The 17,140-nt window shown below is 38.0% G+C and overlaps 1 protein-coding gene across 1 annotated transcript in view; it reads left to right on the forward strand.

Moving 5' to 3' along the window:
• The window catches only part of NRG3 (neuregulin 3), a 684,293-nt gene that overhangs the window by 643,419 nt on the left and 23,734 nt on the right, over window positions 1-17,140 (forward strand). The window contains exon 8 of the mRNA XM_063435172.1: window positions 10,773-10,943. Coding sequence (XP_063291242.1) covers window positions 10,773-10,943 — 171 coding nt within the window. The remainder of the gene's footprint in view (window positions 1-10,772; window positions 10,944-17,140) is intronic.

The following is a 17,140-nucleotide window of genomic DNA, read 5'->3' on the forward strand; positions in this document are numbered from 1 at the left end:
GGCTTTATGGATTTTAACTTGGCCTTTGTTGGGGCTCAAAAAAGAAGGTTTAAGAAAAAAGAAGACATCAAATGGTCTGTATTTTTTTATTTACAGGTTGTTAGTTTTATTGTTCCCCCCTCACCCTAAACATAAATAAATAAATAAACGTTTGACTGTTAGTGAGCTCTGGATGAAATCTAGCACATTCTGGTGTCTACTCTCTGAAGATCAATCACCAATAGCTAAACAATGTATACTGGACCCCCTGGGTGGGCGCCACGGGGGGACAATAGGTCCTCCCTCCTTTGTCTTTTATGGCCCTCATCTGCCTCTCATTGGTGGGGGCCGGGGGGGACAATAGGTCCCCCTATTGTTATTTGGGCCCCCACCCGCTGCTCATGATTAGAGGCTGGGGGTGACAATAGGTCTCCCCAATTGTCATTTAGGGCCCCCACCTGCTGTTTATGGGTGGGGGCCGGAAGGGTGGACCGTAGGTCCCCATTTAGTTGAATAACCCTTACTTGTGGGGAACGGGTGGTGGCTCAGGGGGGCACTATGCTGCTCACTGTTTAGTAGCAATGCCCCTACTCGTGGCATAGCAAGTAGGGGCATTCGGGAGATTTCAATCTCCCTTATGCTAATATGGGGGTCGTATTGACCCCCATAGAGTGAGGGAGGACATGGGGTGCTTAGGAAGTGGCAGGGAGCACTGCTCCTTGCCGCTTCTATTTTTACATATTACAAGGAGGGAGCTGCAAGCTGGTAGCTCCCTCCTTGTAATAAACTGAACAAACAAACAAACACCAACATTTGGTGTTTGTTTGTTCATTTGAAATTTCTATTAATTAATTTGTCTTTCTGACAAATGAATGAATAGACAAAATTACTATCCAAATTTCGGACAAAAGCGAATGCCCTAGGTCCGGGCACAAAATAAAGATATAAAAAAAGGTAATATGGGGGGATTGGGTCATTTAGGTGTGACTAGTGGGCAATTAGAGGTATTAGAGTTTGAAGGGGGTTAAGAAAACAAAGAATTTGGCCATGACAATGCCGCTTTAACCCTTGACATTATGCAGGTGTGGCAAATGGTCGAGTATGCTACAAACCCATGGGCAACTATTTTCATTTGTCACATGAATGGAAAACTAGTTGCAGAGAACATTGCCATCAGTAAATATTTCAACAAGATGTTTAGATCCTGCAAAACAGCTTTGAAGTCAGTGCCACCTCAACTGGGTTTTGGGAAGTATGAAAACCAGGTTAGTGACTCATGGCAAATGTTATATGTTGTTTTGACCCAAACCCTTTGGATGAAATGGATGGAATTTTTGCAGCTATTACTAAATTTGATGGTTTTGTTCTTCATGGATAATTAATCTCAATTGCATCTGTGAATAAATCAACATTTAGTGGCTGTTCTCTAACCATCAATCAACTTTTTTTCCTACCTCTTGAATGGATAGGAGATTCAGTTCATATGATTGGCAGATCTCTTGTCAATCTAAGCTACTTATTTGCTCCCCATAAAAACCAAACAGCCTTTTGTCCATATCCATATTTTCAGGTGCCAGGAATGCTCTGACTATCAAATCAAATTGAGCATGTTCAGGCTTTCTCAAATCAGTTTCCCCAAGATTCTGAAGGTTTCGAAATCACAATTTAGTCCAGCTGAAACTAATCTCCAATTTATTTTTTCAATTCCCGTTGAATTCTTGTTAATTCTCAGGTCAGTGATTAACACCTGTAGTAGGTTATATATTAGTTTGACACTTTTTGTTTGGCCATACTACCAGCACTCGCTGAATTTTTGCAAATTTTGTAATAAGATATATTTTTGTCGACCTGTAATGCTGCAATAAAATAAAAACATGTTATATTCATTATTTAAATGACAAATATGTATATGTATGAAAAAGGAGTCTTAGCCAACTCCTTGGTTTTGCACCCCTCCCTGTCACAGGTGCCTCATTCCAGGGCCCTATTTAGCCTTGTACTGCAGAGAGCCCCAGATGGATTTCCCCCCCAAGTAAGTGGGTTAATCTCATAAGAGCAGACATTAGGTTGTTAGAGTGGACCTGACAAAAATGGGGTACATTGACGTTGTGGCAGCCCTTTTTACAATATGCAATCATATACTGTAACTAAACCCCCATTATTTTTGCCTAGATTAGGTGTTTTTAAAAAACAAACTAATAAAATCTGTAAGCTTTGACGTTACTTTTTAGTGGATGAGTAAGTGCCCTGGATCTTGTGTATTGTGTGTGTATATATAGTTACAGTTCGACCCGCCAAGCTGCCAGATCTGATCTTTCTGCACAGTTTGTGATGAGGTTGGATATACAAAAAGACATGATCTCTTTTGATTTTCTGCCCCCATTCGACTACACCTCTTAAGGACATCTGGACATGTTAAGGGGTTAAATATAATGGCACTTTCATTGAAAGCTTTCTTAGCAATCCTTACCTAGCAGTAATACATTGAGCAATAAATACCTATTATGAAGGATTTTGCTTAATGTAACGCCATCATTTCTGAATGTAATTAATTTTTATTGGATGTGTTATGGGTAATAATTGTGGAATTTTAATTGCCTTATTAAGCTTATTTAAAGCTTGGCTGTGTGCACAACTTTTCACAAATCCACAGAATTATTTTGTCACCGAATGGACTTTCAATATAATTCCATAAACAGAATAAAATGTTATCCTATCTAAGAGAGTGGTCATTTCATTCTGGATTTACTTAACATTTGCAACCTAGTATTTCATTTAAGAGTTTTAGGGGAACTGTTACTTCTCCATCTTATAAAACATTGACTATGAACTGTAATTCGTGTAAACATTTTTTATATATACGATGCTATGTTTTGTTTTCAATTTGTATTAAAGATTTGGGAAATGTACATCATAATACATTTTAGAAAATGTAAAGCTACGACAAACATTGCAAATGAAGAGGAAAAAATAGCAGCATTGTTTTATTTTGTCTCAGTGGAGGCTCATCCATTGGGGAGTGCTTGGGGGAGCGCCCTATCAGTTTGAATGTGGAGAAAAATTATTTACAATAGTTTAGAAACGCTAAGATATGTTTTCTGGAAGGGAGTGTGGTAAGCCGAAAATATGGGAAACAATAAATGTATCTTTAGTTGTATAATATGTTTAAGTTCTGCATGACCCCTCTCTCCTCATGGGTAGCTCTTTGGAGACGTTTTCCTAAGTGTATCTTGGCATATCAAAAAATGGAACAGATATGAAGTCTGTTCTGTTTCAGCAGATTTTACACCATGCCTAGTCTTCTTTAAGAAATAATTTCAGGGGTCTCCCATGAAATTCCATTTGGACCTCAGAACCAATGAGTGGATGAATGCTATTGGCCTCTTTAATCAGGGACCATCATTGACTCATTGTACCAGGGGACTACAGTGCCCACACAAAATAAGTCATCGTGAAAGTATCATGGGGAGAGCACAGCAGCTCCTGGCCCCTGACAAATGTAAGTATATCTTATTATCTTTTAATCTCTCTCCAGCTAGCCACACTGACTGCCTGAGAGGATTTACTTAAATATAGAACTAATATATATATATATATATATATATATATATATATATATATATATATAACACCAGGGAAACTTAAGGAGGAAATTTGCAGACATTTCTGGCACACAGCAGTGTGCTGTCTGTCACTAATAGTTGTAATAACTCCTACTGCACCCATCTTCTCTAAAGTGCTTAGTCATTCTCCAGTTGAGACACATGTTTGGAGTCAATCAGTATCCTGATGCCTTAACCAAGTACACACTGTGTGTTGAGAGCTAACAGAGTAGTTAGTGTTTCATAACAGGAGTAACATTTACTATAAAGCTAAAGTTATCATAGCAGGAGCATTACTAAGGGCTAAAAGGGCTAAAAGGCATGGCCGTAGCACCCTAGATGACACCTAATCCATTTAACAGTCGTGAAGGCCCTGCCTCCTAGCCCCATCTTAGCTCACCCTTTTCTGATCTCCTATTCAGTAGTGCTCCTTCTATGATAACTTTAGATTTCTAGTAAATGTTACTCCTGTTATGAAACATGTGAACTACTCCATTAGCTCTTGACACACAGTGTGCACTGTGGTGACATTCTGTCATCAAACTAATATGGTGACCAGGGGTCATGTGACCAAGCTCGGGTATGCCTTTATTACAGTGGGATAAGCTTTACCCTTTGGTATGGTAATTAGGTAATTCAATACCTTTACAAGTCAGGAAAGAGATAACCATTCCTCCCTGTTCCTTCTTGGCTGTGCTACTGAGCAGACACACAGAGCAGACATAGGCTAATTTGTATCATGGTGAACTGTGTGGGATCTGGTGACTTTATACGATTTAGTTGTTATTGTTAGTTAGATTGTTGTTGTTGGTATAGTTAGTTAGATTGTGTGTCATTATTTGTATGTTGTTGTTGTTTTGTCTCTGAATATTTGTTAAAGTAGACAGACCAGAGTTTATATGTGTATGCGTACATAATGTATAGAGTTTGGTAAAATACCACATGCACATGGTTAAAGCATCAGGATACTGATTGACTGCAAACATGTGTATCAAGTTGGCCTGGGGGGCACAATGCCTGGGTGACTCGCAGGAGGGGAGTGCACAGTGCTTCCCTCCTGATGGTCTCTGAATGAAGCATGGCTGAGCAGGGATCTCGGTAGAGGAGCTTGTTTCCCTCTAACTGGCCATTCTAAGAGGAAGTTCACGTAGAGAGCACTGAGCTGCTTCCTATCAGACTGGGTAGAGGGAAACAAGCTCCTCTACCGTGGTCACCACATGGCCATTCTACAACATTGAGGTGAGCTGTCACAGAAGGAAAGGTAGTGTGAGGGTTAATGAGACAATGGATGGGCAAGGGGGTTTTAAAAGACACATTTAGGGGCTGGGGGTTTAGGAGACACATTTAGGGAATGAGGTGGTTAAGGAGACATATGGAGGGATTGAGAGGTTAAGGATACATATGGAGTGACCATGGGGGTTAAGGAGACACACATTTAGACACTGAGGGGATTAATGAGACACATGGAGGGACTGGGGGGTTAAGGAGACACATGGAATGGCTGTCGGTTAAGAAGACACATGGAGGAGCTGTGGGGGTTTAATGAGATACACAAAGTGCTTGGGGAACAAAGCAGCACACAAAGGTGCTAGTGGGACAAATAGACACAGAGAGGGGTTGAGAAGGACCAGGAGACACAACTGGGGCTGGGGTGGCAAAAAGACACATAGAGGAGCTAAATGGACAGAGACACACAGAAAGGTTGGAACGGACAAAGAGACACACAAAGGGGCTGGGAGAAGAAAGAGACACACAAAGGTGGCAAGTAGCTGGTCTTGCTTAGGGTACAAAATAGTATTTAACTGGCCCTGCAAGAAGGAGAGTTAAAGCATTCTACAGAGACATGTACTGTGTGGGTATCTCTGTATTGCAGCTCTGTGTAATCCAACACAGTGATCATGGCTGTGTGTGATAGTTAGAAATATTTCCTTATTGTGCCCAGTTCTGTGTTTTTTATCTCTGTACTTTACTTAGCATTGTCTGTAGTTTTTCCAAGCTCTGTGTATCATACAGGTATCTTTGTATTGTGTCCAGATGTTTATATTGTATCTCTAATTTTTCTCAGCTCAGTTTGTGGTATGGTTATTTCTGTATTGTACTCAGTGCATTTTGTAGATATATTTGTGTTGTTGCTAGCTTGGTTTATTGTGTGAGTATCTCTATGAGTATCTCTGTACAGTAAAGGGAGGAGCTTGGCATCCAACCATCTTAAAAGTTCACCAGCTGCCACTGTTCTCTGTATGCTTTGTCTATGCTGGCTGCCAAGTGCAATGGGCAGAGCTTATAACAATAAGGAGCACAGAGCTAAGATGAAGCTACCTATTTGTGGGATAAAGATGTGTACATTTCAACCAGTGGTGGAACTAATGTGGAGAGGTCCCCTCTAGCACAAGGATGGCCAAAGGGTAGATCCCCATATTTTGAACTCCCACAATGCTATATCAGCTAAAGGTTTTACAATTTGCCCATCCTCATAGGCTTGTACTTGTGAGCAGGGTTTGTGCATTTGAATGTAGGCATGTTTTTCTACAGAGTATGTGTGCGCATGTAGTGGTGTATTTATACGAACTGATAGCACACTAATACACACGGACCCTTAACACACATACTCAGATGTGCAAACTGACACATATACACCTTGACACATAGATACACATACACACACACTGTGACACAGGTACACAGACTGACATATGCATACACATACTCTGGTGCACATACTGAGACAATTACATATCTAGACACAGAGATACATACAAACACATTGACACAGATACACTGACTGACACAAAGGTACAGACACTGGCACATATACACACAGATACCCTCACTGACACATACACACCATGACAGACAGATACTCACACTGACACATGCACAGACCTTGACACACAGACACACACACTTACACTTACAAAAACTTACACTTACACATATGGACCCACAGATACACTCTCTTACATATAGACAGATACATGCAATACATTGACACAGATACACTCACTGACACAAATATATACGCACTGACACATAAACACACAAATACCCTCTCTGATACACATACACACACACTGACACATACACACACACTGACACATACATACACACTGACACCTATGACACCTTGACACACAGATACATACACATATGGACCCACATATACACTCACTTACATATACACACATATACACACATACATGTCATTTTTTTATATTTGTAGCAACCCTCCTGTTAACATGTCTTTTATGTGCACTAAGGTGTAATGATGCTGCTGGCTGAGGCTGTTGGGAGTTAGCTCCTCCCCACTCCTCTGCCACCTCCCATACCTCCTGTGCGGATCTGTCTGACCAAGGAAGTGACCTGCTTTCACTTCCTCCTGATACTACAGGGGCTCCGTTATGCTGTTAAAGGGCCAATGCATCTGACTAGGACCCTGTTTAGCAATACCTATTGGGTGGCCCATAGTGCATGAGTACACCCAATATACTAGTAGTTCTGTTGCTGATTTCAACATTTCATTGTATTTTTCCATGCATGCAGCTGCATATTAGACTCCTACATAGTAAACTGTGAGTGTGCCCTGTATGAAAAGCACTTATTCTGTAACACCATACAAATATAGGGAGGGGAGATGGGGTTCTCATGACACACTAACCTTTGCAAGAACCATATGTTGTTATGGTTCTTGGAGTGTCACTTTAAATTCCAATGTACAATAAACATTGAGGAAAAAAACTAAAAGGTAACTGTACTTTCTAATCTCTTGCTGGAAAAAAAATGCTTTCAGGAAACCCTGGGGCATTTAAATGGGGTTGGCATACCCAATTTTGTGCTCATTTTTGTGTAAAGTGCATTTTTGGGATCATGGAATTTCTAATGCACACTTCTCAATAGATGATCTAGTCACATCTGACATTTCTTCAAGAAGCATAAAACTTAGATGGCTCTAATTTGTTCTGCGAAAGCAGAAAAAAAAGCATTATTCATAACTAAATTTCAATTATTTCTGAAAAAATACAGAAATAGAATTAGATTTTTCAGGTTATTTATTTTTAAAGTGATATTGAAAAGAAACAAAATCCATTTTAAAATTGTAGCACAGGTAATAAGAAAAAATGTCTGTTTTCCATGACAAATGTAAAATCTATGTTACTCATCTTATAACCTCCGCTTTCATCAAATCACCCAACAGTAGACTTCAGTAACATAACTCAGAACCACAGTCAGATGTAATGGCTGCTTTCTGTGAATTATTACAATAGTCTTTCTGGACTATCTGGCGACTTAACAGATTGATTCACTGCAGTCAATACAACTGAAAATGTACTGCACATTTCTTAACAGTAATAAATTTGTTTGCCTACATTGTTTCAAGATTGTCTCCACTGTACTGGATAAATCATGTTTTTTTATTTAATAGTTAAGTATAGCAAGGTAATACATAAAAATAATAGGAAGACATTCTGAACAGCACTTGGTAACCAACTTTTAATAGAATTACATGAATTTGTCATGAACTGTAGCTGGTGGTTTTCAGTTGTGAAGTCAATGTATTGGTTCTAAAGTACAAATGTCATCCATGAAAAATTCACTTTGTACCAGGTGTAGAATAACCCTGGCAAAATCACTGAAAAATGTATAGATTCAGAGATATACTTACCTGAAAATCCGTTCTTCGTCCAATTCTGGTCCTTAATAGATAGGACAAGTGCATATGAAGGATTCCTCTAACGATGAGGCCCTCAGAATTCCACTATTATATGGGGAGACATTAAGAGAAAAGCGATGCAGTTATGTCACTTGGAGGTTGTAGCCTTTACCTCTATGCCTATGACATGGTATAAATCCCAAAAATTGCACCAGGATGATCATGATAGAGTGGGCATCACCAGTGGTGTGACACGCATCACTAACGACGCCTACAAGAGTCAAAAGACTAAAGATTCCATTGGATATCGAAACCTTGCAGTGTTCCACATGTTCAGATAAAAGTGCCTGAAGACATTTGAGTGCCTGAACCCTTTTTCTAATACTGGTATTTATTATCTTCAGGGCTTGTGCTGGCCCTTGGTTCAGTCTTAAGTTCCTTTTCCATTTTTTCCCTATATTTCTGGGAAATGCATGGGCTCACGCACTGACAGGCTGCCTGACTGGCCTCCAGTTTTCAGGACTTTGCACTGCTGAAGCCCACTATACAAGCCTGCTCCACAAGCACATCTAATGATGCCATCATGCATCATTTTGTGCCTACTTTGTAACAGTTCCCTGATGTTCTAAAATATATTTGAACACGCGAATGTCCCACCAAAAGCAGGACTGTTGAGATTCCTAATATAGAAGAAAAACTGAAGAAGGTAAAAATAATATATTCAGGCTAAGTTACAAAAGTGAAATTGTCAATTAAGTGAATTTGGAAGTTAAGGCTGAAATAGCTGATCTCGAAGCATAGCCAACTTTTTCCAATGTGGCTACTTTAGCTTGAAGCTTAAAATTTACTTTAAATTCACTTTTAATTCCTGGCAATATAGTAAACAACCCTGAGAGTGCATTACATTTTCATCAACATACTAGCTTTTAATTTGCTGGTACAATGTGCAATTGAACTTGTATTCTATGTAATGTAGCACCAAGTGATTGTAGTGCATGTTAGGGAGAATTGTTTAAACATCTCTTGCCTATTGTACCATAGCAGAGATGATCTACTTATACTGGCATACATTGGCTATTTTAATTTGTTAAAAGTAATAGATAGCATTATTTAATTCATTTAAATTCCAGCATTCTAGTTTTGGTAGGTTATAATAATAATATAAAAAAGAGTCACTCGCCCATATCATAGCATTTTAAGATCATGGCCTGCTCATCTGTACAAAAATGTCAAGCAACTAAATTCCATATTTGAAAACTAAAATGGCATGGTACAGTCCCATAATTTTACCATAAATTACCAAAAATAAATAGATACATTTCTGTACTCACTCATCTTCCTTATATTCATTGACAATAATGCAATGTGGTGTCTGCAGCATTAACAATGTCAACCCCCTTGTAGATAAACACCTTAAGGTATTCATTTTCAGAAATTTTGGCTTACGTGACCACTATTAAACATTCATACCCTGTCTGTATATATACATTTTAAAAGTTTTCACATTGAAACAGGGTTCTCCTGCTGTTGGTACATCACCTTTTTTCCAATCTTTGTTTTTATTGAGGCATAGCTTAAGACAGTACAGAATGCAAAACAGGGAGTTAGAGTATATCAACGCATGGTTAACACGGCATATTAAGTACTCAAGCTCCCGCTTGGGTCAACCTCTTTTTATATATGTAGGTAACAATGCAGGTTAAACTACTAGTCAGTCGTAATGCGTTAGCTAGTTGTAGGGAGTTTATAGGCAATGTAGTCCTGTATGACATTGGGGTATATGAGAAAACATGCACATTTTTGTCAGGTAAAGGTTAACACGTTGCACACAAGTTTGGTCAATTGTGTCATCAGTGCCTCTTCAGCGTCAGAAAGATTCCTATGTGGACATGCTTGGTCAGTTATATCATGTGTAGCATCTTCGTCACTAGAACGTTTGATATGCAAGCAGGTTGGTTGATTAGGTAAGCAAAGTGTCAACATCAACATTAACATTCTAAATTAAAACTAAAATCATTTTTTTTTCTCCAAAAGCTTCCCCTCATCCCCATTTTTTTTAAAACTATACTATATTTGTTAATACAAGAAAAAAGCCTTAAGAATCCTTTAAAAAAAACAGTGTATAATATATGTTGGAGCAATACAAATGACAGATTAATATGGACATAGCAAAAATCTAAAGAATCTGTATTTTTTTAATATGTTTTTAATAATTTTTAATAATGGCAATCAAGTTTCTAAAAATTAAATTATGAAAAACTATGGTGTTCTTCTCAAATTTCTTTCAAGATCAAAAATCGTAAATGTAGAAAACAACCCTTTCTAAAGTCGAAAACAACCCTTGTCATAAAGAGTTATTGTGTGCCAATGCAATCATCTAATACGGTTACAGGCTTTGCATAAACAACAACACAAGCATTAAATGAAATCTAGAATCCTCGTATGCACAGTTATTCAATGATCTATTGGAGTAAATTCATTAATTAGACATCAAACAGAGTTGGGAAAGTAATGACAATTTATTTTATATGCTGATATTTCAGAAACCTTTCATCATGCTGCAGTCCCAGCCAAAGGACTAGGATGCTGCACAGAAATGCCTTTCGAAGAACTCCCCCGCTGCCCAGGGGCCGCCTCAATGGAATTACAGGACCAGCATATCAGCAACTGGAAGAGCCTGGGCTGATAGATCAGGACACAATGACTTGCCAAGGGTAGGTGATGAAAATCACTAAAGCATGAAAATGCAATATCAGACACAAGATTAAAAAATGAAGAAAGTTATCTTCTTTAATCTTTCTTGTGAGATGCAACTTTTGTATGTCCCCAGAGCAGGATACAGTAAAATCAAAGAAAAATGTTAAACATAGATGTCTGGAGGAGATATTTCCTATTATTTCTTATTAACGTTTGTCTGAAAAAAAAATTATTAGTGACAATTTTTTTTATGTATTCTGATCTCTGTAAATGTAATGATCATAATATTCACAATTTGATTATGTTTAAGATATTTGATGCATTATGATCATTAATTTAAAAAAAATCTGAGTGTGATTATTTTCTAATTCAAAAGATTATATAAATGCCTTGCATGTACGTGTGTGTGTCTGTGTATATACAATCCATGAACGAGGCCACACAGAGGACTTAATAAATATGTTTAAAGTGGTCCTGCGTTATTGCCCAGTCACAGATATGGATTGAAATGTTGGCCAGGTAAGTAACTACTAAAACAATAAAATAGAATCGCGTGCACTCTTTAATAGGCTGGATTCATTTGCCTGGATTTAATAAACACTGAGACAAGTACAGATCAGGAAACAGTGAGTGCTGTCTTCATATCTTCATATTGTGAAATGCATTGGGCAGGACTCGTGTTACATCTTTGTATACTGTTCTCTAAGTTAAAGAAAAAAAATTAGATGTGATAAAATGACAATTTTTTTGATCACGGCATTATTGGGCTCCTCTTAGATCAGCAGTGCTGTGAGGAAGGGAGAACAGGTCACTACCGCCCAGATAGCAGTGAATGCCATACCGGCTAGACCGATATGAGGGCTGAGAGGAAGGAGAGCCTACTAGCAGTCCCACTAGATCACAGCCTCAGCAGGCAGTCCCAATGGATCCCCCCAGGTAGCATAGGCCTTAACCAGCAGCCCCACTGTACCACAGGAAAACCACAATCCTGTACCCTAAAAATATTAAAATTGTAACTTCCATGTGTGTGTGTCTGTCAGTGTGCATATGTATCTGTGTGTCAGTGTGTATCTGTATGTGTGTTTCTATGTAGATACATATATATATGTGTTTGTGTATGTGTGCATCTGTGTGTGTCAACATGCGTGTATATATGTGTGTGTGTCAGTATGTGTGTATTTGTGTGGCAGTATGTGTGTATTTGTGTAGCTGTGTGTGTGTGTGTATATCTGTGTGTGGCGGTGTGTGTATAAGTGCTTGCATCTGAGCATTTAAATACTAAAACTACACACAAAGTAAAACTGCATTCAAATGCCAACACTACACACAGATACATGCCTAGATATACATATACCTACTCCATACAAAAGCATAGTTATAGTCAAACGCAGACACTGCTCACAAATACAACCCTACAAGAATAAGCTAACTGTAAATCCCCAGCTGGCAAACTATTGTGGGAGTTGTACAATAGTCGGGGACCTACCTTTTGTCAACCCTTGCTCTGCAGGCTGCCCTAAAAATGAAAAAATGAATTGTGGCAGAGCCCTCTCTCTCTACTAGTTTCACTACAAGTCACATGCTCATCACTGTTCTCACTGTATCACTGCAGTCTTCAATCAGGTACCCACAGTATTTTACTTGCTTTTCCTGCATTTTTGTTACACCTTGCACTGTATAAATGTTCTGCCTCTTGTTCATTAAATCAGTTGTCTTTTCCCTGCACTATGTTTTGCTATAAAATAGGGAGAACTATTGGTCACACCATCCAGGGATTGGCTGATGGTTGTGCCATTACATTGACAAAATGCAGGCTGCTGGGCAAGTAGTTGTCTGGTACCATGCTGCTGCATGAGCTATATAGATACCAGTGGTGCAGAGAAGAAGTGGAAGTAGTTGCAAATTCAGGTATTGATCCAAATTCATGTGCCAGTCACCCTGTTCAAGTTACTAGTTTTACATCCCAAAATGCTTAAAGGATTCTTTCTAACTTGATGTTCATTGTTCTTATCTTACACTCCTCCACTATATTAATTTTTATGTGATCCATCTTGGTGGATGGTATAGCTGCAAACAATATGTAGAAAAATAAACACACCTAAAGAAAGACAAGTGGTACAAAAATGTGTCAAGGGATTTCAATTATATTTACACTTGTTCACCACTATTTAGTAGATAAATGCTGGACTCCATGATGTCCTTGAAATACGGCATAAAAGCAAGAATATCTAAAAAAAATGAAAAATTAAAATAAAAAACATAGGGACATATAGTATATACACCAGGGGTATATATGTGAATGATTACACTCACAAACATATCTTGAATGAAGGCATTTCACTTACTCTTTACTGTAATTTTACAAATTCAATTTTTGTAGATATTCTTGTTTTTATGCTGGATGGTATATCTGTTTTAGTATAATATCTGGATTCAGTACTGTTGCAGTCTATTTGTCACTGATTATGGCCAATTAATAAAAAATAAAATAAATAAAAAGATGTAATAGGGTGCATTTGTGGTTATAAAGGTATAACTATCAAATGCATCCTTGCTGTAACATGGATAATATCATCTGTACAAACTTGTAGAGACATTATAAAAAAACAGAAAAAAACACAATTTAACATAATAAAGATTAAACCCTAGTAGAAATAGATTTTTTATTTTAATGAAATACAATCAAAGAGCTAGGCAATCTAATTAAGTGTTATCTAAAAACAGTGATGTTATAGTCTCATTCAAGTAATTGTGTCTCAGGGGGTATGAGAGATTATGCAAATAGATTTATTTTTCTGCGTTAACTTAACATTTTACATACCTATGATATCCTTTGTCTGTATAAAACTATTGAAAAACCCTCAAAACACAGAGGGACATTACAAAATACAAGTTTATCCTCTCTGCATTCTTTTAATATTTAATTGTATTTATAGAAGACTTGAAAGATATATGCACTCAGTGCCCATGTTGTTAGGTACATCTGTATACTTATTATTAATTAATCATATTATTAATGAATTGCTTATTAATGCAAATATCTAAACAGCTCACTGTCTGGTAGTAAGTAAAAAAAAAAAAAAAAGATGCAGACATGTTTAAATATTAGAATGGAGAACTGTGGTTTAAGTGACTTTGAACGTTCAATGATTGTTGGTACCAGTCCAGACATAGTTCCGTGAGCAGAAAACTTAGAAACTGCTGATTTGTAAAACAAATCTTGTGAGAGGGGTCAGAGGAGAATGGAGAGATTTGTTTAACCTCACAGAACAGTAATACTAACCACGTGTTATAACAGTGCCATCTCTAAAAATACAACATGTACAAATTAGAAGTAGACAGGTTACAGCAACAGAAGACAACAAACATGTTTTCTCCTGTCTGCTAAAAAGTAGACATGCGTAATTGGATTTGTTAAGAATCGAATTTCAGCTGAATTCGGACGATTCAGCATTGCAGAAGAGTTTGAATTTCCAAATAGTGGAACAATTTAAATGAAATGAAAATGAATGTGTCCCTAACAAATTCAATCTGTTTGTTTTGGATCCATTCATTCTGATAAAGATAGTAAATCAGTTAGTTATTTACTAAACAAAGATGCGATTGGTTTTTAACAGGTTATGGCATCTCATGGGGTTAACCGGTTAAAGTCCAACAAGACAGTGGGGAAACTTCACAAGCTTCCACAGCATGGGGAGTTAATTTTCCCTCAGAGAGTAACCTCTGTTACATTAATTTACAAACTTTTATGATATATCATATTGAAATAACATACTTTTTTTTTAATTTTATTTGCATTTACACACAAAGTATACAACAGGACCATTACATGGTTAAAATAAATTGAAAATATCAACTAATGCAGTGCTTGGGTATGCACCACAGACATTGTATGAAACAATATATAAAGAAAGAAACGTTTTATAAACTTTGTATCTATTTCTGCTATGAGGTGTCACTACTGAGAAGAGATCAGGTATTATGTCATAAGTGGCTGTTATGCTTGCTGTTCTCTGTCTAGTAGATGAGCCCCAGACTCCGAAGTGTCAGCGGGGAAGGGATCTGTATCTTGCCGTTCCCAGGTCCAGATCACCGCCGTGACACATCAAAGTCATCTATGTCGGTTTGCCAGACACCTTAGGGTCAGTATGCTTCCTGGTTGGCGATCGTGTAGTCACTTGCAATTCGGCTAGCATGCCCAAACTCTGTAGAACGGGCTCTGAATCTTCAGACGAAGTGAGAGCAATCGGTCCTGCTCCAGACATTGCCGGAATAGAACCATCAACTCCCCATTGATATTTTATGAAGCTGCCTCTCAGCTTCGTTGCCATGGGTGCCAGCCTCCTCCTCTCTGTCAGTACAGTGAATGGGAGATCACTGTATATTGCCAGTGTGTTGTTCTCGAATTGTATGGTCCCCATTGCCGTGGATCGAGTCATGATCGCAATTTGTATCGTGATGTCTCTCGTGAGTGCAATGGTATCTCTGGGGACACCGCTAGGTGCTGCGGCAGATTTTTTTCAATCTGAATACTGATGTTATTTGTGGGGGGACTGCACAGCCCTTAACTCCCATAGTGGCAATCAGGTTTCTTGTAATCCCCAGCAGCTGCTCCCCCTGACTGATGCCCCGGATTCGTGTATTCCGGCATTTATACCTTGTCTCTAGTGAGGTCACTGCTAGAGGGCTATGATGATATTTATAGCTCCATTCTGACCTTGCCACCTCTTCTTCAACAAATGGGACAGAGAATACCATTATAAGCTTTCTCTTGTTCAAGACTTACTTTTAAAGGGTCTTGAAGTACACCGTCTCCCCTGATAACATGGATTTTGAAAAAAATGTACATCCCAGAAGAAGGAATCTCAGAGACAGTAGCAGATACTATGCTTGAATAATAAAAAAAAATCATCTTAATGCAGATGAGCATTAGACCTTCCTAGCTCTTTGATGTGGAGGGATTTACAGTTCACAGGGCCCTTGTTGACAACAATTTGAACTATTAGAATCAAATTATTCTTTATTTCTAACCTACACGATTATGTTCCTGGTAGCATTAATGAAAACTAAAAGAGAAGCTATTTCAACCCTTATGCTGTGATGAGCATATACTATCTTTCAGCTGAATAGGATAATCTGACCAATGGCAGATTTTCTCCCTAAAATAGTATCTTCTTAACATATTAATTAGATTATTCTGCTTTAATTTTCATTAAAACTGTATATAACTTCTCTGGTCTTCAGTAAGTAGTTGGGATCCACTTGTGATCATCAGGTTGCTTTCTATATAAGTTATGGCCACTCTCTGTGCAGGTAAGGATGATGCGGCTAAAAGATGAATATACTGTATCCTTGGGCTTCTTTGAGAATTTTTATGAAACATTATAAACTAGACTTTCTCAGAATTGTCATTTGATATAGGAATTCTGGGTCCTAAGATTTACAGAAAATGTATATATTTCTTTCAGTTAATTGAGTGTTTCTCATGCCCTTTAAGTTTATTTGTTTAGCTTGGATAATAAAAAAGGGTTGTGTTGCCATGGTTACCCAGGATATTGTATTTATATTCACTGTCATTTTCTTTACCTGACTACTTTCACTGGCAGTACCTTCTAGGGCTTTTTCAGTTTTACAAAAACTCAGAGAATCTCTGATGAAGATTGCCTTTATTTAATATCGACATGGACTTAATTATGTAAGTTTTAGTTTACCTGCTCTTATGGCTGCGGTAAGGAAAAAATAGGAAGTGTGATGCTGCCATGGAAAATAATCAGTAAAAGAAAATATGAGAAGTATGAATACATTTTCCTTTTTGGAGGGGTGGTGGTGAGGGATTACTAGTGGTATTCTATGAGTATTTCTATTCACTAGATTCTGTTATGTTTAATTTACTTGGTATTTAACGTTTAAATAAATTGTTAAATGAATTCAATAAAGTAAAGTTATTCTCTTCCCCCCCTTCCCCCCCTTACACTCATTTCCACACTTATAGGGACAATATAGGCACCCAGACCACTTTAGCTCTTTGAAGTGGTCTGGGTGCAGTGCACCAGTACCCTTAATCCTGAGCAGGTAATTAGGTTTTTAATAGACTGCAATAATTACCTGCTAGGGTTAACTCCTCCCCTAGACAGCCACTAGAGAGACTTCCGGTGCTTAGGTGACTTTTGGTCACCTAAATGACGATGGACATCCTCATGCTATGCATGAGGTC

This window comes from Pelobates fuscus, chromosome 10 (genome assembly GCF_036172605.1).
Source record: "Pelobates fuscus isolate aPelFus1 chromosome 10, aPelFus1.pri, whole genome shotgun sequence".
Lineage (NCBI taxonomy): Eukaryota > Metazoa > Chordata > Amphibia > Anura > Pelobatidae > Pelobates > Pelobates fuscus.